This window comes from Leptidea sinapis, chromosome Z, assembly GCF_905404315.1.
Source record: "Leptidea sinapis chromosome Z, ilLepSina1.1, whole genome shotgun sequence".
NCBI classification, from domain to species: domain Eukaryota; kingdom Metazoa; phylum Arthropoda; class Insecta; order Lepidoptera; family Pieridae; genus Leptidea; species Leptidea sinapis.
In genome coordinates this window covers 17429285-17456899 of record NC_066312.1, presented here as the reverse complement: position 1 = coordinate 17456899, position 27615 = coordinate 17429285, and the positions used below count along the sequence as shown (strand labels likewise).

The 27615-nt window shown below is 35.6% G+C and overlaps 1 protein-coding gene and 1 non-coding gene across 7 annotated transcripts in view; one reads left to right on the top strand and one right to left on the bottom strand.

The window, feature by feature from the left end:
• LOC126978845 (PAN2-PAN3 deadenylation complex subunit PAN3) overlaps positions 1-27615 on the top strand; it is a 39979-nt gene that overhangs the window by 7468 nt on the left and 4896 nt on the right. For 2 of the 6 annotated variants that reach the window (XM_050827943.1, XM_050827944.1), the window contains 12 exons: positions 721-816; positions 3308-3409; positions 5111-5194; positions 8508-8606; positions 9962-10201; positions 11129-11277; positions 12490-12611; positions 13837-13939; positions 14758-14894; positions 20809-20881; positions 21506-21621; positions 22573-22735. In XM_050827943.1, the coding sequence (XP_050683900.1) occupies positions 721-816; positions 3308-3409; positions 5111-5194; positions 8508-8606; positions 9962-10201; positions 11129-11277; positions 12490-12611; positions 13837-13939; positions 14758-14894; positions 20809-20881; positions 21506-21621; positions 22573-22735 (1484 nt within the window). Of the gene's footprint in view, positions 1-720; positions 817-3307; positions 3410-5110; positions 5195-8507; positions 8607-9961; positions 10202-11128; positions 11278-12489; positions 12612-13836; positions 13940-14757; positions 14895-20808; positions 20882-21505; positions 21622-22572; positions 22736-27615 lie in introns of those variants that run through there. The other 4 variants (XM_050827948.1, XM_050827945.1, XM_050827950.1 and 1 more) reach the window with 4 other exon arrangements.
• Trnas-gga (transfer RNA serine (anticodon GGA)) lies at positions 893-966 on the bottom strand. Its single transcript has one exon. It is a non-coding gene; the product is annotated as a tRNA-Ser (tRNA).

The window sequence follows — 27615 nt, the reverse complement described above, 5'->3', positions numbered from 1 at the left end:
GGAAGAATAATCCGTAGGTAATTGTTGAATCAATTCCATTTGAGCACAGCCTTATCGGTATACATTGTTTCATGGTTTTGGTCATTGGTATGCATCGAGTGCCGCTCAATTCCGCGTTTAACTGAAAAGGAAGACTAAGATGCCTTCCTTTTCTTGGTCTTGTTGTGTTCAATTTAGGCGAGATGGTACTACACTTCAGGAACCATGTAAGGCGCATACGTTTAGTATTTATATTGATTGCAATAAACGATTTTCAATACATAGCCCCACATGGAGTACTGTTCTGAACGAATGCCCCCCCATAGCTCCTTCCATTTCTCATCTTTGAAGAGCGGCTCGTAAAATTGACTATCAAGTCTTCTCATGTTGTCTACTATATACCTGTGTAGCATTTTTTACCGCATACTCACAAGAACTGCAGTTCTTAGGAATGGTTTTGCGTACCACTATTTACAGCCACTTTGCAGAATTAGTTGTACGGCTGATTTCACTTTTCATCAGATAAGCCACTTTCCCATTTACCCCTTTAATAAAAAATATTGATGTATTAGATCATATAAGTAATATTAACAAAACGTATTAAAATAAAAAACACATGAGATGAATCGAGAAATTTACTAATGTCCCAACTACTAAACAGATTAGTTGACAAACTTCTAGTTTCAAACCCGTATTTCAGAACGTGTCTCAATACTACATAAATATCTACCTGTTTTGCAGGTGAAATGGATCGTTTTGGGAATAGAGCCGCTTATGCATCACAGAATTTCCAATTCACAGAAGGTCAAAAGTTCGGATCTATGTCAACTGAACAAGGTTAACATATAAATTTATTTTCTACTGCATAACAATAATGCTATTACACAAATAAAATTTGATAAACAAAATTTTATGAACGATGTGGGACTCGAACCCACGACCTCCGGCGTTCCATGCCGGTGCTCTAACCAACTGAGCTAACCGTTCGAGTCACGTATCGTCACAAAATCTTGTATGCTTTTTGTTCAACTCCTGTGTATTAATCTTAAAAGTGAGGGTTATCACTTTAAAAACGTAACAAATTGTTTAATTATGCTAATTTTCATGTACATAAAATATACATAGATTTGTAACAGTGTCCAACTATGTTTTTGTTTCGTCAGAATAAAGCAACGTCAGGCGTAGCGCAAGGCTCCATTCTTGGTCCACCTCTTTACATCATGTACTTTACACTTTTTACTATACGGGGACAATCTAAAATACATTGTAGGATTTGATGGGATCACCTTAAATTCCAGGATTCTTAATAGAAATAAGCTGTTGCTTAGTGGTGATAAATATAAATCTATTACTTTTACATAAAAAAATCTTTGAGATACGTGCCGAATAAGGGTATGCAAATATAATTTAGAATCCCTTTCACATTGTACAGTGTATACAATACCCTTCAAATTCAAATATTTTTATTCAAAATAGGCTGTGACACGATAGAGTGTGTTTGAAAGTCAAAAAAACCACCACCCATTCCAAAATGAATGCCTCACGGCTGAGAAGAATGGGCGCAACAAACTCAGCGGGCTTATTTTCTTCATCAAAAAATATATTTACAAAGTATATATAAAGTACAATATGTACAATAACACTTATTATTTAATAGCCTGAGGGTGGTCGCTCCATTCCCAATCTGTGGTATCGTTAACAAAGTCATTTTTGTTATAGTAACCACACAAACGTTTTAATAACAATTCTTTTAAATAAATCAATACTTTTGTATTGAACATTTTCTGGGATCTTGTTGTAAAAGCATGCCCCACAATCGCCCCACAAAAAATTTACTTACTCAACTTAGCCGAGTAGTAGGCATTATGAGCTTATGTCTGTTCCTGGTGTTAACATTATGGTTATGACAGTTTCTAGTAAATTCACTTATGTGCTTGTTAACATACATTACATTATCAAAAACATATTAAGAGACAACAGTCAAGATATTAATTTCTTCGAATTTTGCTCTCAATGATTCTTTAGGACCTAGGTTATAAATAGCGCGAATAGCCCTCTTCTGCAGCACAAATATTGTATTAATATCGGCAGCGTTGCCCCATAGCATTATACCATAGGACATAATACTATGGAAATTACTTAAGTATATTTATATTAGTCGCGCCGTATCTATGTCATTTATTGTCTAATCTTTTTAACAGCTGCAGAACTAAGTCTGTTCGCCAATCTTTCAATATGGGGGCCCCATTGTAAATTGGAATCCAGTGTAATGCCAAGATATATAGCAGATTCCACCCGTTTTCTCACCGTTTAAAAAAACACTTGCATCAACATTTTTGACATTTGGTACGGTAAATTTTATATATTTCGTTTTCTTGCTATTTAACAATAGGTTATTAGCGCTTAACAGATAAAATATCGTTCACTTTGTCATACATAGTTTGGTTTATTTCACTTAGAAAATCAGTGAAGTGTCGTCCGCAAACAATACTACCTTATGTTTTTTCTCTATAAGATTAGGAAGATCATCTATGTAAGGAAGAGGAACGGTCCGAGAATAGACCCTTGTGGTACCCCCATACTGAGAGGAGTCCCAGGAGATCTCCTGCCATTCATATCGACCTTCTGAATTCTATTGTTTAGATATGAAATCAGAAGATCGAGCGCAGTTCCTTTTATGCCATAGTGACATAGCTTCCTGACCAGCGTCGAATGTTGAACACAATCAAAAGCCTTGGATAAATCACAGAAGATGCCAAGTGCATGCTGCGATTCCTCCCAGGCATCAAAAATATTCTTGATAAGCTCAACACCTGCATCCGTTGTTGGACGTCCCCTCGTAAAGCCAAATTGTTTCAAATGAAGTAGTAACTTATGAGAAGTAAGCATTTGGCTTAAAAATTATTCTTTCAAAAATTTTACTGAGGGTCGGCACAACCGACACAGGACCATAGTTATTCGGGTCAGAATAGCATCCCACTTAAATACATATTGGTGTAATTTTACTATGTTTCAGAAGGTCAGGAAACACGCCATGATTAATACAATTATTAAAGACTATTGCAAGATATGGTGCTATGACATCAATTATTGTATATTGTGTACTAAATCATGATGTGGAATTATTTGTTAACCCAAATATATAAGTAGATTATTTCAAGTGTCATCGGCTAAACAACTACTACATTTGAAAAAATTTAATCTAAAATATCATCAGTCCAATAAACATTTAAATAATAATTGTTTAAAGACTATATTTTATTATTATAATACGAGTAAATGTTAAGTTCGTTTACAAAACTGTGCTAATCTATTTATGTTTATTAAGGAGGAACAGACCGTCTAGGCGCTACTTCCTCTTTCATACCACAGCAGTTGTTCCAAGTTCCACAAACACACAATATGGCCGGAGGGATGTCATCTGAACAAGGTAAGCCTAAATCATCCTATATTATATACATATATCAATTTTATTCATTACTTCTTACTGAAATTGCTACTTCGTTAATGTGGACTTTAATCTAATCAATTGTAAATTTATCCGTTAGTTTACACTATTGTTTTGGTATTTGATAATTGGGCATTGTTTAGACTGATTTCGATAATGACCTGCGTACCAGCTCTATATCCTCGAAGAACACTTCTCTGTTTATCGAAATCGAATTTCCAGGAATGTGCCGTTAGAGAGAATTAAAATATAAAGTCTTAGAATTGGTGTCAGAGGGCCATAACATGTTTATTTATAACAAAATTCCATACAAATGTAATGACATGATATATAACAGGGAGAAACTTTGTCCTCTATCGAGTACCTACTCTCTTGGGAAGGTCGCGGAATGGAGTAAAATGAACCTTGTCCAATTTAACCCCCAGAATATTGTGAATAATGAAATGAAAAAAATAATATTGTACCAGTGAACACATATAAAACATGGAAGCGAGTGCATTCGGATTCTGGTCGGATCGTTTTAGTACAAGAGACTCTCGCATCTCCATACTCTTAAATATATATGTTCTGAAATGATTTACGTAGTTTTTATGGAAGTGAAGGACAAACGAGGATATCGCTCATCTGATGTTTAGTGATCATCGCCGCCCACATTCTCCTGTAGCATCAGAGGAATCACAGAAGCGTTGCCGGCCTTTAAAAAAATTAATCCCGCTTTTTTTGCTAATTATTTACATAACCCTATAACTGACAAAGGACATCCTAATATCAAATATTATTGAATCTACTGGAATTCCCAATAACACGTTGATAGTTTACTGTATTGTGATTTAATGTGTGCCTTTTTGAGTTAATAATCAAAGGTAGTTAGTGTGTAAAGACTGCTTCCATGTTATATATGCGTTCACTGAATTGTACCTAATCTGATGATTATAAAATTGTATTTTTTTTATAATTTTTTGCTAAGAGTTTAACTGTCAAAATCTTTATTTATGCTTATCATACCCAACTCTCGCACATACATATATGTATACTAATACAAAAATGCGGTGTTATAAAAAAAAACTTTTTTTATGAAGTTTTTCTTTGTAGCAACTAGCAATGTTACAATAGGACAGCATCACTTAATTTTTTTTTAGTAAAATGATACAATGTGTAATGTGTGTCCGAAGTGTGTTTGAATGCCGAAAATCCGTGTTATTTCTAGACACCATGAAGACGCAGTAGATACGAAATTCTATTCTTTATTTGTTTGAAAACATATATAATAGATTATGTTGTTAATAGATGATGCCTTGGTGATTTGATGGAACCACTTAAACTTAATCGTAGTGAAAAAGATGTAATTATTGTATAATGTATAATAATATTAAATAATTACCCTTTCTTTCCGTGTTATCACTACTTTAGATCACATAATATACATCGTGTTGCATTTGTTGAGCGAATCGACATAATATGTGTAGACAGAAAGACTTAGATGACATGGTATTATACATTGTTGTCGGATGTTATTAGCGATAGATAGTGATAACAAAATGTAATTTACTAGTAGTATATGATAGTTGCGTTCACATGCTCATTAAAATAAATTAAAGCGCTCACTGCCTTAGGTGTTAAAAGAAATAATTATAATATGTCACTCTTTCACTTGTCAAAGTTTATAATTTTTTTGGCTTAAAGGGCTAATCCGTACTGGTCCACCGTATCCCGCGGGTGTCGAACCAACTGTTTACTACACCTGGAGTGTATGCAGCACTCCACAAGGTCTTTGATTATTATTACATATAGATGTCTTTATAGTCTTAGCTATTATGAAGTATTTATTGCTGATCGCGGTAATGATACTAATTGTTAGCCGATGCAAATTTCTGACGACAGCAATGTATGTATGTAGAGCCTCGGACATATTAGAATAGTTTTAGCTGGGTTATTTTGTGATATCATCGTTTGAAAACCAATCGGAAAATACTACTCAGGTCGTCATAAATTTGTTAAATCGAGACAAATAGTTCAGATTGCTTTATTGTAGATTGTTAATAATCTCCGTACATTTGACAGGATGAAACCAAACCTTGCGTAAGTATTGCTTTTATGTACTACCTGTATGTTTGATGTTTGTATCACTCAGTATGGCTCTGAAGAAAAGGAGAAATAATAAGTCGCCTATAGGACATGTGTAAAAGGATAAGTCCTAAAGGAGGATGGCGAGAATGGACCCACATAATTTAAAAATTAAGGAAGCATTTATATTAATTATAAACATAACCTTATTCGCTATTTATATAAAAATTATTAAGGCGCTAAGATATGGGGGTCAAAAGAAATAAATTTTTATAATCTACATCTTGCACTAACGGAAAATTTTGCTCAATATGCATAAATTTTATAAATACTTAAATTTGATTTTACATCCTAAAAATTATCAAACACGTCAAATTATAGATAAAAACATTCTTATTCAATTAAAAAGTAAATATTCTTTCCCGGTTAGATATTCGGGAGTTCATCCCAAGAATCTATAATTGTACTAATAATGGCCGGTTTTATCCTTCGGTTATACTGCGTAAATTACTGATCAGAATAATTCTTGTACCATAAGATGTTGTATTATGATTGTACCAGCGTGTTTCGGAGAAGATTTTAGTATATAATATGTTGGTGATTACTTATTTAGAACCTATTTTTTTATCTCGAAATGCCTATAAATTCGCAATACAACTAATTCAGTCCATGGCATTTCATTACATATACCCCCTCATTCATAATAGTCTGCTAACTTAAAGCATTGCTAATTCTCAATCTGTCTTCTTCTATTGACCTGAGTCAGAATGAGAAAAAACACTCCTTAGCGGCTGTTTTAAGTAAGCGGACCATTATGAATAAGGGGGATAGTGATAATTCATACAATGAGCGGGCGCGGGGTATTTTCGGGTCAGCACTTGTCTTGTGTAAACAAATTTTTAACAATTCTGGTGAAATGTATTGAATTTAATTACATTTTGTGATTTACAAAATAATAAAAAAATAATTATTCTGATCGGTTCAGTAGTTTTCGCACTATAACCGAAGGAAAAACCGGCCATACATTTATTAGTACAATAAAGATTCTTGGGATAGAATCTGACGTCACACTGCGCTTCAACCAATGGCATTGCGTTTCGATGTTTTATATTTCGCGCGTATTTATTGCACTTTTGTATATTTATTATTCAGCACAAATTTAATAAAAAAAACTATTAAAGATGAAATAAATAATAATAAAGATTAGAAAAAATAATATTTCAACTAAATATAAGTTACAACGATGGATGTTCGCACCACGAACTTCGTTCCGTGGTGGTTGGTTCGTGACTTCCGACACCATTGAAGTATCGATAGTCGATACCTACTCAGATCAGTAGTAATTAACAATAAGATTATTATCGTTTTTTTATATTAAAATGAATAGGTAACATTTTTAAAAGTATCGATAACTGCTTGAAAAATCAATGGTGTGAATCCTCAATTATTAGCACTTTTTACTAATAACTTTAAATATCCCACTGCTGGCCAACCTTCCACATATAATATATATTATCTTTTAGCAGACAATAGATAGTCAAAGACATAAGATACAAATTACTGTTTAATAATTTTAGGTTATGTTTAGGTTTTTCTCCTTTTTTTTTAGACTAATTACGATTTGCTTTTTTCATAGTTTTGTTACGTTCTACAATTATTAATAAGTTTCCATGATGTACGCCACTTCTTTCAGTGGGTTCCAAAATACATAAATACTTGCCATCCTCCTTTGGCTTCTACTTCACTAAGTGCTCCTAAAGTGACTCTGGACTGGACAGTAGAAAAAGCTACTCTAGTCCAGTCAATATGGGCAGTCCTAACGTACAGCGATAGTTCCCAACATATTTAAATTCATCATTTGTCCATCCTCAGTTCAGTTAATAAAATGTCCAGCTCTTCGTAAAGCGTAGTATTCGTGAAGATGTTGTTGGTAAATGACTTGTTTGTAGCTCTTCTTGTAGATAATAATATACCGATTGTCAGCGGCCAATGAAGAACGAAAATAATCGTGCGCTATAGACTCTGACATTTACTCTATTTGGAATTTATATATCGATACACTTCTGCATAAATGCATTTATATTTTGTCCGTTCGTTATTAATTATTTTATTATTAGGCAGTACGGCCATGATCACATAAATATACATTCTTTCTCCCTCTAATTATATACAAATGACTAAGATAGAATGTAATCATGTATGTGGTTATTAGTTTTCAATTTTATGTAACAGTTTAATGCGCACGATTACGTCTAAGCTTTCTCTGTTTCTTTCCAAGCTCGGGTTTGGAAGCTGATGTTGCATGAAAGTAGTGGTAATAGACGAGTATTATATATATGGCGTGGTGCTACAAGGAACGCATAGGTAGAACTACTTAACCGTAATCATAAATCTAGAAAATTTTAGTAAATAATTGAAATTTATAAACGAACAATTATTAAAAAAAAATCACCTGACGTGGGCTTACTTACGCTCATTACCTACGAGTTCTGTACGGCTACGGTGCGACATCAGTAGGTACCTACGCTAGCGCGCGGCTAATAGACTAGAAAATGATGTAAAAAATATTTCTTTAATTGAATTATATATTTGGTATTTTCTTTGATGAACGCGAGTGTAATACATATAAATAAAACACTTTTAAAGGATTAAAACGCGTGTAATTGTAACTGTATTTTTACATTAGATTTTTGTGTAAAAGTTACATCTTTATTTTAGTGAAACCGACGTTTCAAGACCTTTCCGATCCGGTTTTCAGGGCGAATCAGTCTTTTATTTCTCGTGCTTTAATTTAATGTCGCTCTTATAGCTCCACGCTGTATGTAGACTATCAGCTTCAGTTTTGTATCATAAATATTAATAAAATAGTCATTAATAATATATAAAACTGGTAATATTATATTGATATCAATTCTACTAAAATTTTAAGGGAACCTTCCCTTCTGTTAGAATAATAATCAAATCATACTATGTAATTGCTTAATTCCTGCTAACTTCAGCGCTTTTTTTGTAATAGGTTTGCGACCAATGTTCTACATGCCGGAAGCAATAAGAGCGGAGTTATTCCAACGGAATGAAGAATTATACATGCACCCTAACGCCCTCGTATATCCAGGTATAGCCAAAAACACACTTTGTGGTGGTTACATTTTAATAGTTTCACAAACTAGCATATTTTGCAAAATATTCTTTTAAACTAAGTGGCGCTGATTAGCAATCCCTAAAGGATTAAGAAAACGGTCATTACTATTACATTGTTAAGTTTTTTTTATTTCCGATGTTGTCGAAGTACTCATCCCTACATTTTCCGTGTAAATTGCTATGCCATTTCAGACTAATAATATCCTTCACCTTTTGCTACTCTGGTTTTATATGTCACGATGCAAATAAGACGATGTAGTCACTTTTAGTTTGCGTCTTACGTGGCATCTGTTATCCATCAGCTAATTTTTTCTCTTTTGCATAAATTCAATTAAACGAACAATGAATTTTTGAGTTGTACCTACATCGTTTGGATGGACATTTATAAAATATTAAAGTTTATCAGCACCATTTTTTTATGATTGTAAAAAACTTACTTGGTTTCATTCTACGATATTTTACATATTGTTACGAAGACGGAGCTTTCTAGAACTTCGAAGCGTTTTCAGCAAGCTGAAATATGTTTCATGGCAGGCCGTTCCAAAAGAGGCTCTAACACGTAGCAGAACATTGGAAATAACACATAGTAGTCCTCGTTTTCAGGAGGCTGAAACTGTTTTTCAAGCCGTTTCAGAGCAATACTAATTACTTGGTACAATTTTAATAAAACCCGCTGTAAGCATGCTCAGAACTGGTTGGTGGCCCTTTGGTGAAGGAACACACTAGAAGACATGAAAAGGACGGCATGATGTGCGAGAGAGAAGGAAGATAAGTCTGCAGAAGCTTGAATTGTGCGATAACGACGTTATTTTGTATGCAAATAGATGGAATACCAAACATTCTAGACTTATGTGTCAAAATAGAACATTGACTAGACTTGCCTAGAAAGTTCTCGTATATTGTTCTCATGCTGGAACGCAAAGAGGTTGTGAGTTACGAGTGCCATGCTAAGCCAGTAACTTTGAAGAGTTGAAAGTGAGAATATTGTGACCAGTGATTAATTATTGAGTGAGTGTAAATTGTGCGTAAATTAGAGAGAGAGTGTCAGTGTTTCGTGTGTACGTGCGTTATCAGTCTTATTTTCTTTTGTGTGTTTTTAATCCTTCATGTTTTTTTTTAATAAATCGTTTTCCTCCTTTTGAGTTTAACTACTAATCTTTTCACGAACCTCTAGCTCGTAACAATATCACCTAATCTGCCTTTTTTAAAACATAATATAATGTAGTACTTAATAACATGCCATGCAAAGTCAAAACCTATAAATATTATTTACCTTTGCCGATACAATTATTATGATACAATTTGGAATGACAATAATAAATATTACAGATTTACCGGAAAATATTGAGATGTATTCTGAGCTAATTCCTCTCGAAACGCTATCTCCGCATTTGATAGCAACATCGTATAAAGCAACACACAGGCAGAGTAGCGAGTATTACGCCATTAGGCGCTTGCATTCTTACGCCACAAAGCCATGCAAACGCTTCGACTTGTGGAAAAATATTGATCATCCCAATGTGATCCGTCTGAATGAATACTTCACAACTAAATCATTTGGAGATAACTGTAAGTATTATTAATATATTTCATATTACTGTGGTTATAGATAAGTATATTTGCCCTCCTGGTGGTATTTTTTATCGATCGCCTTGAAAACACGTCTGAGCCGGCAAATGTGGCGGCGCGGCGGAGGCTGCTGAAAACTCATAGCGTAAGAAATATGTGTCACTTAGCAATGGATATTTTCCATTTTTGGGATGGAAGGTTCTTGGGGTCCATCGAAACAAGCTCTAATATAAGAGGCCGCCGTTTAGGCGCCATATTAGAGAGCAGGTGTCAGTGTCAGATCCATAAAGATTGCCCTTTAAAGAAATTTCCAGCTACCATGCCACTTTATCCATGATTATTTAGAAGGTATTATGTTACCAATTAAAATGAGTTTAATTCTTGTCACTTGTTTGTTGAGTACATATATAACAAACATCTCTCAGTTTAAGTTGTCCCATCAGCTAGATAAGAGTAATTCTATGTTGTGGTCAGAAATAAAAAAGGAAACTATCAGTAAATTTTGTCAAATACCATCTACAGCAAATACCACCTCCGAGGCGCTAAACTTCAAAATGACAGATGACGGAGATAGCCGAAATGCACTACCTTTTAAGCTAATATAAAAACATACTTACAATTACACTCGTTTTAATACTTAAAAAAGTGTTTTAATCAACAATGTAATACTCGCTTTTATAAAAGAAAATACTATTTAAGAAGTGATTTTTTCCAATAATATCTGCTTCCGTCCATGACAAATGTGCAGAATCTACTGGGCAGCGGTGGCGGCGCCGGTGCGTGACTGCTTTCACTCGCATGAAGTACCTCTATCCATATCAGAAAATTTAAATTATATATAAATTTGAGATGAATCTCACCTTGTAATAATATTAATCTTCTCAATAAAATATCGAGCCATTATTCAAATATATTTTATTTGAGCAGCTATGGTGTTGGTCTACGACTACCACCCTGGCTCGGTAACATTGATGAACAAATATTTGATTGGCGCAAGTAACGTAAACGAAGCTAGTGGAGCTTACCACGACCCCTTCTCATCTGATCCAGATGCACCACGTCCTTATTCACATCAGGTATGCCTATTATTATTAAATGGCCAGATGTCACTTTACAATAATTGTGTGCTATCGTCTAATGTACTATGTTTTCCTTTCACATTTATGCATGACCACAATATTATACGTGGGCCATACTATAAGTTTCTGGACTGGCTATTTGTAACGAAATAATTTAAAAAACTATAACTGTATTGTAAATGAAACACTGCGAGAGTAGGTTAAATTTTAGTTTGTGTGTTTGTCATTTGTTTTATCATTGTGGAGTCGTGTTCTACGGAGGTAGTGCAATGAATATTACACGAGACATTATTCGCGCTATGATTTTTGATGTGACTGATGATGAAGATTCATTTCGTAGCTCATTGTAATCCTGGTTCAGTAAATTCAGACGTGGACCCAAGTGGAAAAGATTTTACACTCGATAGATACTGCACGTTTTCCGAAAGACCAGTCACAAGTGCGTGTAGAGTGGTGCTGTAAAATGATAGAATATTACAACGAAAGACAGTTAGTTACTGGCTGTGTATATATTGTCCGGGTGTTTGAACATAAAAAAGCGAATCGGCGGTATGAGTCATTCCTTTTAAAGATATGCTTACGAAAAAAAATTGCCTATAAAAGTCGAGCATTCTTCAAAATGATTGCCAAAACGTGCTCGCAGCAAAGTTGTACTTCATCACGAAATCGCGTACTCATATTGAGTTTTTGAAGGCCTCAAATACAGAATTGACGATGCATGCACCATTAACCCTGGATTTTGCACATAAGTAATTTTTTTATTTCAGAAAAATTAAAAGTTAAAGAGGTATATGATTTGCAAGAGGTCAATTGCGACTTCCCTCACGAAGAGTGGAACAACTGCTTCACACACTGGTCCCAAAAATGCTTAAGTAGTTATGGTAGATAGTGAAGGACAATAAATATATGACACACATAATATATGTCATTAGTAATGAGGATCCTGAAACTTACAGTATGACCTAAGTATTTAATAGTTACGTTCTCTTTGTGAAATGAATCATACATTCGATTGTCTATTTTGTGATTATTTTACAAAAAATGAATAACGTGTCACAAGTAATACCAATTGCGCAACCTGATAATGAATGTCTTAAAAGATACTGACTTGTTTTAGAATTAGTTTAATTTGATATTGAAAGTATTTCTAAAGTAGTATTTTAATACGTCGATGAACTGGTAGGGTGAACATATTTGCATCTCTTGCAGAAAAATGCAATGTTACGTGCGGTGGCGTGCGGAACTTTGCTACCTGAGGCCGTGATCTGGAGTATTCTTGTGCAGTTGACAGCCGCTATAAGAACTGTACACACGGCTGGCTTAGCTTGCAGGTAGAAAGTCAAAGTCAAATAAGCTTTATTTTAGCGCCCTTTTGAATCGTCGCTATAAATATTTCTTTTAAATTACTGAATCTACCATAATAATATGTTCGTAAAAAGTAGAGTTCGTTAGAAGAACATACAAAAATCTCAACGGCCACTCTATATTCAATCAATAGAGTATTTTACAATGGCTGTAATATACAAAACAAATTAGTTTGTAAGGTGCTGCATTAAAGTAAAAACCTTTTTAAATATCAAATATTTTATAAAAAGTAATAAAGAATAAACTGTATACTAAAAATTATCGTATATTGGATACATTAACCTTTAGAGCTTTGAATTCATTGTTTGTGTAAGGATGCTTCGTGAACATGATAACTATAACAGGTCGACCTGGCACCACAAGCAGCACCCGTTTACGAGTTGACCCATATAATAATGAACAAACGAGTATTTTATTGCTTACTGGAAAAATTATCTTTTTATGTTATATACGAAGTATTCACAGTGATATGGCTATTACGCAATTGCCACAAGAAATGTTGTGAATACGAAAATGTTTTCGGTTTATTACCAACGTAAAAAGGCAGTGGAAAAAAGCAGCTCAAGGGGGTCAAGCCACTTCGTATTTTAATAATAAAATAAGAAAATTGACAAGACATGCAAGACGTCAACCTGTTGGTAAGTGATATCGTAAGTACATGTATTTCCCTTTACAATGCATTGCCTCTCAGGATTCTTGATTTAACCCAAAATTCTGAGACATGTGTGTGATGTGAAGTCTCATTCGCCGAGTATTTTCACCAGCTATGGCACCGTTCATACCGAGAAATAATAATGCTAACACATTACTGCTTCACGGCAGAAAAAGGCGCCGATGCGATACCAATCTAGCCTGAATCTGGCGCAAGGACACCTTCCTCTGATGATCCCTACGGCTGGTCGCTATCAATCAATCCCAAAACCATTACCTGGGTGGTTACCAACCATAGACGTGACGGTGACATCCCCGAGACACAAATGCACCTGACTCCCATCCCTGCTACTTTGTTACGTAGGAACGTCTCCTATTAAATTACCGGCCGTAAGAACATCCCCCATTAAAATTAGTGTTACAAACGGAAATATTAGCCATTGAACAAAGAAAGCGATGACAGTGAGGGGCGCATTTTCTTCGCCCCGTGTTATACCACCTCAAGTGTAATGACCGTGTGCTATATATATTTTTCAACAGAACTCTAGACCCAACGAAGGTGGTAATGACAGGCTATAGGGTTCGCATCGCGTGGTGCGGTGTCGCGGACGCTCTACACCCCACTGATGTCGATATTTATCAGGTACATCATCACACTATCTTACATACCGCCGCGTCTGTCCGACTAAAGGTGATCAATTTAAAAACTTCGGATGCTCATGCACTAATAGATGGATAGATTTACAGTAAATGTTTTTGTGATAATTAATTTAAAGAAATTAAAGTCCAAAGTTAATAATACTTTATTGACATAAAATCAACAGATTGCTCGGCAATGTGAATCACTAAAAATACAATTCAAATACATGCTAATTTCACAAAAGTTTATACATGTTATATATTTTAAAAATAATGCAATCTAGTAAAATATACAATAAAATTTATAAAAAGTAACAACTATAATTCTTTAATATTATAATAAGTTTTTGACATGAGTCAGCGTTTAATAAATGATATTAATTTATTTATTGATAATTAAATTTTAGAATAAATTACCCAAAAGGTAATTGTAAAATTTAATATCATTGCATGCAAAATAATTGTTTATATTATGTATTATTTAAAAAAATATTTTAGTTAGTTATCTATAGCACAGCGTACTAACTATTCCTGGTCAGAATGTTATGTCAGAACAAATAATTAGTTTATTTTAGTTAGTTATCTATATCACAGAGTACTAACTATTCTTGGTATGAATGTTATGTTAGAACATATAATTAGTTTATTTCAGTTAGTTATCTATAGCACAGAGTAATAACTATTCTGGGTAAGAATGTTATGTTAGAACGAATCATTAGTTTATTTTAGTTAGTTATCTATAGCACAGAGTAATAACTATTCTTGGTAAGAATATTATGTTAAAACGAATAATAGTAAGTCATTTTGTTAAATAAATTTCAGGCCCAGCAGGATGATCTAACAGCCTTAGGACACCTGGCGCTCTACCTGGCTTGTCGCACAGTTCACTGTGAGAACCTTGTGACCTCTATTGAGCTTGTCAATAGAACCTATTCGCAAGATCTGAAACACTTAATTGTGTAAGTAGTCATTATTAGTACTGTTTTAGAACAAATGCAATGCGAATACTCTTTTTTTTTTAAAGAATATGCTTTTTAATATAAAACTTGTTTATGCGGGCTCAGCACTTTGTTTTGCGGCTATTGAATCTGACAAGGCTGTCACGCTCGGCTGTGTAACGCTCGCTAGTAACGAAAAAGACATTGACCTTTTGTTGAATTGTAGGTTTATATTATATTTGAAAACTTTGTATTTTATGAATTTTGCCATTATGCTGTTTTCACTTCTGTTGTATGGTCTTAAACATACCTGTTCTTTTTTTTAAATTTTGTAATTAATATACAATCCCCCTTATTCATAATAGTCTGTTAACTTAAAGCATTACTAATTCTCACCCTGTCTTCTTCTATAGACCTAAGTCAGAATGAAAAATAACACTCTGTTGCAGCTGATTTAAGCTAGCGGACCATTATGAATAAGGGGGTATATGTTTACTGCTTATATCGTTATCGCGGGCTAATTCGCTATAGTTAAAAACATTAACATGTATTAATTTATTAGTACCACTGAAAGGCTTGGCTATTCTCATACCAGAATTAATATTTTTATGATGGTTTTATATATGAAGTTATATGCGAGGTGATATTATTAATTTAATTTTAATAATGATATATAAACGCCATAAAATACCTAATATCTTCATTACATTTTATTTGTCCGTCAGAGAACGATGGTTATTATTATCTCACAAATTTAATTAAGGCATTAAAATTATTAATAATTAGATATCACATAATACTCAATATTTAGACATGGCTGCAACAAGTTTTATATAAAATCTAATTTTGTGGAAACCAGGCAAAGTTTATTAATTAATTATAATTTAAATGCCCCTGCCTCGCGTTTTAATTAATTAAGATCATTTATACATCTAGATAGACTGTGACAGCTGTCAAAACGTCTAACAAAATAGCGGCACACTGTTTACCTCTATTTTGAACAACGCATGCACACTAAAAGTGTGCGTATGTCACTTTGTGTTCGCGAGTGTAAGACGTAGCTTGCTATGAAAGTAATAAACGTGGCCTGTTTTTATCGTTTGTCTAACAGCAAGAAGCTCTTATCTAGGCGTATGAATTATCTAAGCAAATTAACAATAATAAGTAACTTGTTTTGTCTGTCATGTCAGCACTTTAAACTGCTGGCCACTGCGAAACTTCCACATTATACCGTGGAAATGCACATCCGCAAACTATTCTAATAGTATAGGGAAACCACTCTGTAATAATAATTATTTTGAGAATAATGTTAAATTTTATTGCATAGTTCTTCGTGGGTGCCAAACTTTTTTTTTATGAAATTTAAGGGACGAGATGAGCAGGACGTTCAGCTGATGGTAATTGATACGCCCTGTCCATTACAATGCAGTGCCTCTCAGGATTCTTGAAAAACCCCAAATATTCTGAGCGGCACTATAACTGCGCTCATCACCTTGAGACATAAGATGATAAGTATCATTTGCCCTGTAACAGACTGAAATATTAATGCTTACAAATTATTGCTTCACGGCGCCGTTGTGGTACCTATAATCTAGACGGCATCCTGTGCAAAGGAGCCTCCCACTAGTAGAAATCAGGTTTTATTAAAAAATGGCGTTAGTATCTAATCTCATCATTAATTTGACTCTGGGAAATCAACACCAAGTAGAGCTCGCTATTTCCGCTGATCATCTTATATATAGAAATAATATCTTTAAATCATAGCTAAAATTAAATATTTTTAAGGAAGCCAAGGGTACAAGCATTCGGTTTGGGTCACCTGATGTTAAGTGATCACCGCCGCCAACATTCTCTTGCAACACCAGAGTGTTCACAGGTGCGCTGTTGGCCTTTTAGAAAGGAGTAGACGCTTTTTTGATGTGATCCATGTCGTATGGTCCTGGAAACACCGCTCAAGGAAGCTCATTCCACAGCTTGGTTGTAAGTGGAAGTAACTTCCTCGACCGTAAAATCGTACTGTGGAGGGAAGCTACACAGCCAGACGGTGGGGATGATATTCTAATTTCTAGCGTGTCGTGCGAAGGTGGAATTCGGAGGCAGGAATCAGGTGAGACAGCTCTTCGGAACACTCCCCGTGATAAATGCGGTAGAAGACGAAAGAAGCGCCGTCTCTACGTAACGCCGGGTGATCAGGCCGTTCACAGAGCACTAAATCCCCCACAATTCGAGCTGCTCTGCGTTCCACGCGGTCAAATGACTCGAGCTGATAACTGGCATGCGCCAGACCAGAAATGACAGCAATAGGTACTCCATATGTGGCCGGACTTGCGCTTTGTAGAGCGCAAAATAGTGTCCGGCTTGAAGTATTGAGTTATTTATGACGCCCAGCTTATACGAAGCCAATTTATTTTAATTATATGTATTATTGCACTGCTAATGACTGCAATTGCAATTGTGTTCAGTATCAAAAATGCATATGCGTATATAATAATAATATGTATATTTTAAAAATGAAACAATTGAACTGTGCTGTTAGATGACATGTGGCAAATTTTAAACAACTGTAATGAAAGGCAAGGCTTATTTGTGCCCAATCTCTTATTATACATTTGTGAATTCTCATTTTAAACTCATTATAATAAATGGTTTGCTTTATTCTACGATACTTGTAATATTCTGTAGAATCAATGAATAGTTTGTGAATTCACAATGCTGTTATGAGACAGCCTGCTGCGAAATGTTTCCATGTTTACCTTATATAATAATATAATTACCAATAGTTTAGTTGTAGCCCCGCCTTCACCTGTATAATATAATATAATTTGATTGATGGTAGGTTTTTTTACTGTGTTGCAGTTGCTTTATTGCGATTTTAGTAGGGATCCCAAATTTAAATAAAAATAAAATATTGCCAACACAATTTTATACACTCGCAGACATTGTGCCATTGACACAAATGATTCATGACCCCACATTGCTGATAATTGTTTTAATATCATAAAAACAGTTTTTCTTCGCTATCGTGCATGTTGCACTTAGTACGTTTTGAATATGAATAATAATGCGTCATTATTGATCTAAGATCAATGCCATTATAACCTTCCTTGTCCCTGCACTAGATATGTTTTTAGATAAAGCTGTTATGATTTGAATTTTGTTCATAATCCAAACTTTTAAAATAAAAAACGGCATGGTGACTGTCAGATGTCATGGAGTAGTCTGTTTAAAAAACCAATTAGACTAAATATCTTCGATAAACAACGGCCACCTTAGAAGAACAAAGATCTTGGATTGGTAGTGCTCAGTGAGCAAGTATGGTAATCGGGGAATATTACGAGAGCTTTATGTTAGTCGGAACACAGTAAGAACCTGGATCAGGCTGCATGCTGATGAGGGTAGTCTTGAAGACAGACGACGATAGCCATGGTGTTTGTACAATCACGAATGTACAAAGAACAGAAATGCAACACTAATATGAAGAACAACCCTTTACTCCTACCCGGTATTCTGCAAGCAATTTACGACGTTTGTCAACAAACAGTAAGAAATAATTTGCAATGTGTTGGACTCTCACAGGCATTATCCTAAGAAAGTTCTCTTGCCGCCTGACGGATACACAAAAACGTACAAAGAACACAAAGACGAACGAAAACTCATTTCGCTCTTCTCAACATGGTCGTATAAATTTGCGATACACTTTTGTGTATCGCAACTACTTACATCACGTAGTTCCCCAATCATTTTTCTGGACGAATATCAGCTAATCTTAAAAGAAGCTGAACTTGTTAAAATTTATCGTTATAACACTATCAACTATGCTGATTTGTTGGAAGAATCCGTGTTACCGACATTGCGAACAGTTTACCCGCGTGAAGAAGTGCCTATGTTCAAGATAACTGTGGTGTGCATACTGCCAGAATTGTCTCAAATTGGTTTGCCCAGAAGCATTAATTTACTCTCAGTCTATGGCAGTAAATCCACAGTAATCCATGGGCATCTAAGTCCACAGATCTTAACCCAATAGGAAATTTGATGGTTGAGATATGGGACAACAGAAACCAGAGAACTACAGAAGCAATTGAGCTGCATTGTAACGAAATTTGTGATTACATAATTTACTATCATTCCATGACAGTAATCCATGGGCATCTAAGTCCCAAGATCTTAACCCTATAGGAAATTTGATGGTTCAAATGTGGGACAAATGAAAATAGAGGACTACAGAAGCAATTGAGCTGCATTGTAACGAAATTTGTGATTACATAATTTGCTCTCATTCCATGACAGTAAATCCACAGTAATCCAGGGCCATCTAAGTCCTCAGAACCTAACCCAATAGGAAATTTGATGGTTCAAATATGGGACAACAGAAACCAATCAACTACAGAAGCAATTGCGAGGAACCAACATTTGTAGTCGTCTAATCAGATCGACGCTTAACCGATCAGACGTTATTCTTACACTCTATTTTAGTTTTAAATATTAAGCCCGCCAAAACCAAGACATTAAACTGTCTGTTGTGTAAATTAACAAAATTTTCTATTTGGTATTTTTTAAATTTTAACTGCACCAAGTGGTTGCAATTTCTAACTATTAAACATTAAATTAACAGAATAAAGCTCCTCATATCATTCTTCAACTTTACTTTCAAATTCAAATATTTTTATTCAAAATAGGATATATAATCACTTATTGAACGTCAAAATCTACCACCCATTCAAAAGAGACTGCCTCAGACCTGAGAAGAATGGGCGCAAGAAACTCAGCGGGCTTTTTTTTTATATAAAATATGGATTACAATAAACATTTATAATTAAAGAGCCTGAGGGTGTTCGCTTGAATCCCAGTCCGTGGTGTCATTAAGAAAATCGTTTATGCTATAATAACCTTTCCCACACAAACGTTTTTTAACAATTCTTTTAAATTTCGTAACATATTTGTTTTGTACATTTTCTGGGATCATATTGGAGAAGCATATACATCGCCCAACAGAAGACTTACTAACTCGACCCAACCGAGTAGTAGGCATAACAAGTTTATGTTTGTTCCTCGTGTTAACATTATGAATGTCACAGTTTCTAGAAAATTCCTCAATGTATTATGAACATACAAAACATTATCAAAAATGTATTGAGAAGCAACAGTCAAAATGTTTATTTCTTTAAATTTTTCTCTTAATGATTCTTTAGGACCTAGGTTATAAATCGCGCGAATAGCCTTCTTCTGCAGCACAAAGATAGTATTAATATCGGCCGCACTGCCCCATAACAATATACCATAGGACATAATACTATGAAAATAACTAAAGTATACTAATCTCGCCGTATCTATGTCAGTTAACCGTCTGATTTTCTTAACCGCATATGCTGCAGAACTAAGCCTATTCGCCAATCCTTCAATATGGGGGCCCCACTGCAATTTGGAATCAAGAGTAATGCCAAGAAATATAGCAGATTCCACTGGTTTTACCACCTCTCCATTTAATAAAATATTCGCATCTACATTTTTGACATTTGGCACGGTGAATTTAATATATTTGGTTTTATGATTATTTAACAATAAGTTATTGGCGCTAAACCAGTACACGATGTCAGATAGAGCATTATTTACTTCGTCATATAAAACTTGGCTTCGTTTCACTTTGAATATAAGTGAAGTGTCATCCGCAAACTATACCACCTCGTGTTTTTTTTCTACAAGGTTAGGTAGATCATTTCTGTTTTCTTTTATTGAGAATTTCTAAAAAATAGAGGTTTAAAATGACATTGAGGTGGGTCATGATTCAATTATGTTGATGGTACATTTCTATATATATATATATATATATATATATATATATATATATATATGATTATTTTAAATTTCAATATAATAGATATATCTAGTTATAGTAATACTGTACTTGACATTGAAATTATACTTTTAATTATCTCAGGTACTTACTGTCTCCGCAGCATCGCTTGGTAACAGACCTGATGCCAATGATTGGAGCAAGATTTTATACTCAAGTATGTATTTTCTTTTAATTATTTCTCATTTCTTTTCTTATTTTATTAATAAGGAAAGAATTGAGAACATGAACTACAAACACACTAACCGAAAAGGTAACCACTGAGGGTTCAGAAACAATTATTCTCATAGCAAATGTAGAAGTCCTTACCGTAAGATTTTGCCAATATCATAACAAAAAGCCGATGTGGCACTAAAGCTGATTGCAGATGTTAATAAATATAAAAAATGAATCTTGTTTCAATTCGTTAGATTAGACTTAGAATTAATGTAAAGTGGAAGAATGGGCATTTTATTTAAGAAGTATTTCATATGTCACCAATATTTTTTATGACAATAAAGGGGCGACACGAGCAGGACGTGGTAATTGATACGCCCTGCCCATTACAATGAATTGCGCACTGGTGACCTTGCGACATAATCAGAGGTTAACACTAGATTTGTCCAGTAATTACACTAGCTACGGCGCCCTTCAGACCGAAACACAGTAACGCAAACACATTACTGCTTCACGGCAGAAGTAGGCGCCGTTGTGGTATCCGTAATTTAGCCGGCATCCTGTACAAAGGAGCCTCCCACTGGGATTATATTTGTAGATTTAACTAAGTATAATTATCATGTAGATTGAGGCATTTGAAAGGCGTGCCGACGTCTTCGATAACCAAATGGCAAAGGAATTGGACAATGGGCGCCTTCTGAGGATTTTATTCAAGTTTGCGTTCATCAACGAACGTCCCGAGTAAGTTATTTAGATAGATAAGATAAACATCGACAATCGAGTTTCAGTTGTAGTACAGTACTAAATGTTCCAGCTCTAAATGAAAGATGAACCTAAAACGTTCCTGTCGAAAAAGAGGTAAACCTTTTTGGTTTTTGTATTTGATGTTAGAACTTCTTAAGCGCGTTCTGTGCAGTGATGTGCCGAGTCGCTGTCTTGGTGGATCGAGTCAACTCGAATCGATTTTTACGGTATTCGAATCTTGACACGAATCCGCGTTTGGAACTAAGTATTCGAGTTTTAAGCGTATGCGGATGTTGACTCGAGTCCAGAACTCTACTCTGGAAAGTCGAGTCCGCTACCAATTTAAGATTTAGATTTAGAACAAAAAAATTTAGAAAAATCGAAAACGATATAAGTACGTTTCAAATAATAACACAACGATAATAAATCAAATAAATTCTATAAGTTTTAATACAGAATGATCTTTTTAGAAGCTATTTAAGAACTTGAAATATTGTAGAATCGTGTCAGCGAGTAAAAAGTCGATTTTCCTGACTGGAGTTCCAAAAGCGAGTCAGGCGTACTCGAATTAATCCATACGCGGCACATCACTAGTTCTGCTTTTTTTGTGATAGAGAAATCATTAAAATCACGACACTAACCATTACCAAGAACACTTCATTTATAAGTAATTCTTACACGATATTTCCTGGAGATTCAAAAAATAAACACGTAATTTGTCAAGGTTTCACATCTGTCGGTACCACTGATTTTTTGTTTGGTCCTGTCGTCCCATATGAATATTTTAATTCTTGAAAAATAAATCAATACATAAAGTAAATATATCTTTTAATTATTTTTATTTTATATGTGATACAATATAAAATAGCACGGGGTTTTCTATTTGATAACATTAAATAAAATTAAAAATAATAAATTTTACTTCATCTATATTAAAATTGCTCTCAGGTTTAACAATGATCTACAGTGGGCAGAGACTGGCAACAGGTACTTGCTTAAACTGTTCCGCGATTACATGTTCCACGCAGTATCACTCGATGGTAGACCATGGATGGACTATGCACACATTGTATATTGCCTAAACCAGCTGGATAGCGGTACCAGCAACAAGGTAATAAACAAATTGAATTACTTAAGCTGTTTTAGTAGGACTTAGGCAGGTTTCTCAGGAAACTCAGCGGGCATTTTTCATCGTTCGCTCCATTCCCAGTATATAAATATATGTTTATATAACTGACCGCCGCATTCACAGTCGTTCCTAATCTTATAGCTAAGGAGTACTTAGCTAAGTATCCATTACTGCTAAGGAGAGTTCGATCCCAGAGACGTCACTTTTTTAGCTAAGGAAACATTTAATAAGTACAATTAGTTTTTCATAGCCAATCGTTTGAGGCAATCGCGCAAAAAGTATGAAATCACTGCGAAATACAGATTAGCCTATTTGCCCAGAAGACTCGCGATAAACTAAAGTGGTGCTCTGTGCTCACTTAAAATAACGAAAAAATAATTCCTTAATAGGGAATTCCTCACAATTATAGTTTATCGATACTTTTTTATACTTATTTAGCAACCATCACCAAAGAACTAAACATGGCTACTTTTTTTGTGTTTTTCGAATATCTTAATAATTTTAACATATTATTTATTAGATAACCTTTTTTTATTAGTTTTTAAAGAACTTTCTTCCACGTAAAACCTAGCAGGCTGTGGAATGAACGTCCTTGTGCGGTGTATCGTGGACAAATGTCAAAAAAAGTTTGTACAAATTTCTAAAGATCTAGCAATGCTCATTTCTCCATAAAAAATCCTGAGTATCAAACGGGAAGGTTGGTACGATTTTTAACAATTAGATTGCTTTGTATTACGTAAGAAGAATACCTACCCTACAATTCTATTTTGTCGATACTTTCCTACACAAACACCAACAAGATAAACTAGCCTACAAACTATAACAATTATTAATAAATTAATGAATGGGTAAATTTTGTAAAAAAGAAATTATTTTCGTAAGTTCAACTTACAAAACCACTGTTTTATGAGTGATTTCTTGAGCAGCAAATAGGTAAGTTGGTACGATTTTTTATAGGTTGCTTTCGAATTACGTAACATGTCAAACAAGTAATAAATCGTTATTGTTAAGTTCTTCCATATTCACAATAATTATCTCTCAACTCCTTTATAATTTATAAAAACAAAATCACGAAGCTGTTTAGTTTTAAATACCTAGGGTGTAGTGTATTTTTACAGCAATCATTACAGAACAATTTTAAAATAAACTTAAATAACTTATTGTCAATCGATTACAACTCCCTTTAAAGAAAGCTAATTATCGATAAAAGATATCTTTACCCTACCCCGCCCGTACGAATTTCGAGCTTGCTTTGAATCGCGCCGCCCGCGACCGTCAAAGAGACCCCGCCAGCACGTGTACGCTGCCAAAGAAAACCGCCACTGGTGGCAAGGCCGTCTTATGACACTATTGAAATATTCAAGTTCATTGAACCCTTGATCCAGTTAACTAATACTACACAGTACATATAAATTTATGCAAAATTAAAAGTCTACTTTTCGACAAAATCAATGAACGGATTTCGTTAATTTTTGGTATATCGTCAGCAAATATGCTAACAAGTAAGTATCTACATTTATTTCATAGAAGTTAGTTCCATACTGTATATCCGAAGTCCATTCAGTCATTGTCATGTCAGTGTCTTGGACTGTGATTGTTGTGATTTTGTGTTCTGAGGATATTATTATTATTATGACTAGGGGATTAGATGCGATTAAATCCTAGGATCTATTGTGCCCCCTGCTTGCGCTATCACGCCTACCCTCGACTTCTTGTGTCTTACAAAGAGCTGTAGTGAGATCGAGGCTACTCACTAGGAGACGTGTGCCGGGATTTAAATTGTATTCTCTAGACCTATTAATTAATTTTAAGAAGCGTAGGATCATCAAAGGGTCCAGGCCGGGCACGTCCTCTGCTTTGAGTGACGGTGTTTTAAGACACCCCAGCCTGATTCTGGCAATGGCCTCGCATTCCAGAAGGATGCGTCTGGGGTCTTCAGCGGCTTCGCAGCAGAATCTGTACAGATTTGCTTCACTGAGACTCATTCTGGCTAGGTGCCCGTTCAGCTTGCAGTGGCTCCAGAGCAAACCCGTAAGGGCAGTTGTCTCTTGTCCAAGCTTATGCATTGTTTGGCACGCTTACTTTGACAGTTGCCTAGGAGCAGCTTAGCCTGTCGATGGCCTGGTAGCGAGGACCAGTGACTGGCTGCTTCCATCATTTCTTGGTTCCTTAGGTCATAGCGGATAAGATATTCACCGGTTTCACAGAAGGGTTCTGGGCCTATCAAGGGAGATGAGGCTCCATCCTTAGCTAACCGGTCAGCTATCTCATTCCCTATTATGCCTTTGTGCCCCGGTATCCAGGCCAGGGTAACTTTGTTGCTCTGGCTAAGGATATGTTGGCCAGTTTTCTTCTGCATTCCCACACCAACCGTGAAGTTATTATGTGGTATGTCAATGCCTTGAGAGCTGCTTGGTTATCAGACATTATAGCAAGGTTCCTTGACTGGTAATTACTGTCGAGGTTCATTTGAATGCACTTGTTCAGTGCATATACTTCCACCTGGTATATAGATGTTGCTTCATGGTAATTTGTTGCTGGGCCGTAAACTCCAGCACCAGTATCGGTGTCAGTCCTGGAGCCATTCGTATATCACTTAATTGTATGACTATCAAGACTTACAGTAGTCTTCCTTGTTGCTAATAATGAGCTTGAATTTACGCTCATAGCAAAATTCTTTGGGAATTCGGTCATGTAGCATAAACCAGGCATGTGAGCACTTTGCCAGTAGCTTTAGATCGCGCTGGATTGCATTTATGCCCGTTCTTATTCCGCTATTTTTTATTCTGATTCCGGCAGCCGTTGTTACTGCTATATGCAGAGGTGGAAAATCTAATATCACCTCCATGGCTGCAGTTAGGCAGGATTTCATACCGCTACGGCAGTTTCTAAACATATGCAGATCATTAGTGCCTTGGTGGCTTTGGATGACACCTCCTGCACGTGCTTGCGGAAATTGAGTTTGCTATCATGGGTTAGGCCCAGATACTTCACTTCTGTCTTCAATTCAAGTGATACCATCTACAGTAATAGGCTTAAAGTTGGTTTTCCTTCTGTGTGTAAAGGAGACTATGCACGTTTTAGAAACTTTCAACTTCAGGTCGACTGATTAACACCATTTAAATTAGGGACAGAGCATTTTGCAGGAGCCGCATAAAGTACTATCCACTTTATCTCTGACAACTATGACAACGTCGTCAGCATAACCTATGCAAGCTATACCTTGTGCAGGGAATGCAGTAGCCCATCAACGACAATTGTCTAAAACAGTGGGGAGGTGACACCACCACCTTGAGGAGTGCCTCTGGTGGTTCTCCTGGTTGTTTCCTGGCTGACCACTGCCTGTTTTTAGACAGGCGATCTGCCAATCTTATGATGGTGGGTTCAACCTTCTTGTCTTCGAGCGTGTGATGGTTCGGTGGGAGGTGTTGTCAAAGCATACTTAAATTTCCGTGAAAAGACAGAGTGCTCTCTCCTTATTTTCTACAGCATCGCTAAGGAGGTTGGTTAATTCATTAAGAACCGTGTCCGTCGACCTGGTAGCACGGTATGCATGCTGGCTGGGATGTAGAGGGCTCATTCTCAGTGCAGTATTCCGTATATTCCACTGTCTTCTCCAACGTTCTTAGTACAAAGAAGGTAAGACAGGGAGGAGACAAGAGGGTCTATATGATTTAGGAGACGAACGGGACAGACGTTATGAGGATGAGTTTTTCGTGACATTCATTACAAAAGTTAAGTTACGCTTATAAATCTTATGAACGTGGCAGCCTGTTCGTCGACCTTCATCTATACCTCCACTGACACCACAACAGGGACTATGCTTAACCTCTTTTGCACACCGAAAAGAAAGCTTTACCTATTCTTTAACAATTTCAGGCTGCACCTGTAATAATTTGCGAAGTGAAAAATCCTTTCGATAGCGATCGAAGCCTTGTTAAGTTAGTTGAGAACGTATCTACGAGGGGAGGTCAAAAAGTTCGCGGAATGACTGGGAAAAAAGATGAAATGATACATTATGTTATTTTTCCTTTTCAATATATTCCCCCTTAACACGAATACATTTTTGGGATCTGGCATATAACTTATTAATACCGTCGAAAAAATAGGTTTTGTCTTGGGCGTCAAAATACGCCGAAATCGCCGACTTGACTTCATCATCGTCTCTAAATTTTTTTCCACGCAGCTCTTTCTTCATCTTTGGGAATAAATAAAAATCGCTAGGGGCCAGGTCTGGACTGTAGGGTGGATGGCGTAGTTGTTCAAAACCGCATCGATGAATGGCAGCCGTCGCAACATGACTCGTGTGAACGGGCGCGTTGTCGTGCAAAAGGAGTACACCTTTTGTCAGTTTTCCTCTTCTTTTTTCTTTAATAGCTTCTTTTAATCGGTCCAATAGGGAAGCGTAGTACTCTCCCGTTATAGAAACACCACGTTCTTTATAATCGATCAAAAGAATACCTTCAGTATCCCAAAAAATAGTCGCCATGATCTTTCCGGCCGATTGCGACACTTTAAATTTTTTTGGGGGTGGTGTGCCTTTTTTGTGCCACTGCATCGACTCCTGCTTTGACTCAGGCTCATAGTGGTGAACCCAAGTTTCATCACCGGTTACAATTCGGGCCATAATTTCTTCCCTAACTTCTCCACAGCGGTCCAAATACTCGCGGGAACAGTTGACGCGCTCACGTTTTTGCAGCGGCGTGAGCATTCTCGGGACCCACCTTGAACACACTTTACTCATGCCAAGATGTTGATGAAGAATATTTAAAATTGTGGTTTCTGATACTCCAACTGATGCTGCAAGTTGTTTCTTCTTCAACCTTCCGTCTTCCAATACAAGTTTTTCAACTTTTTCAATG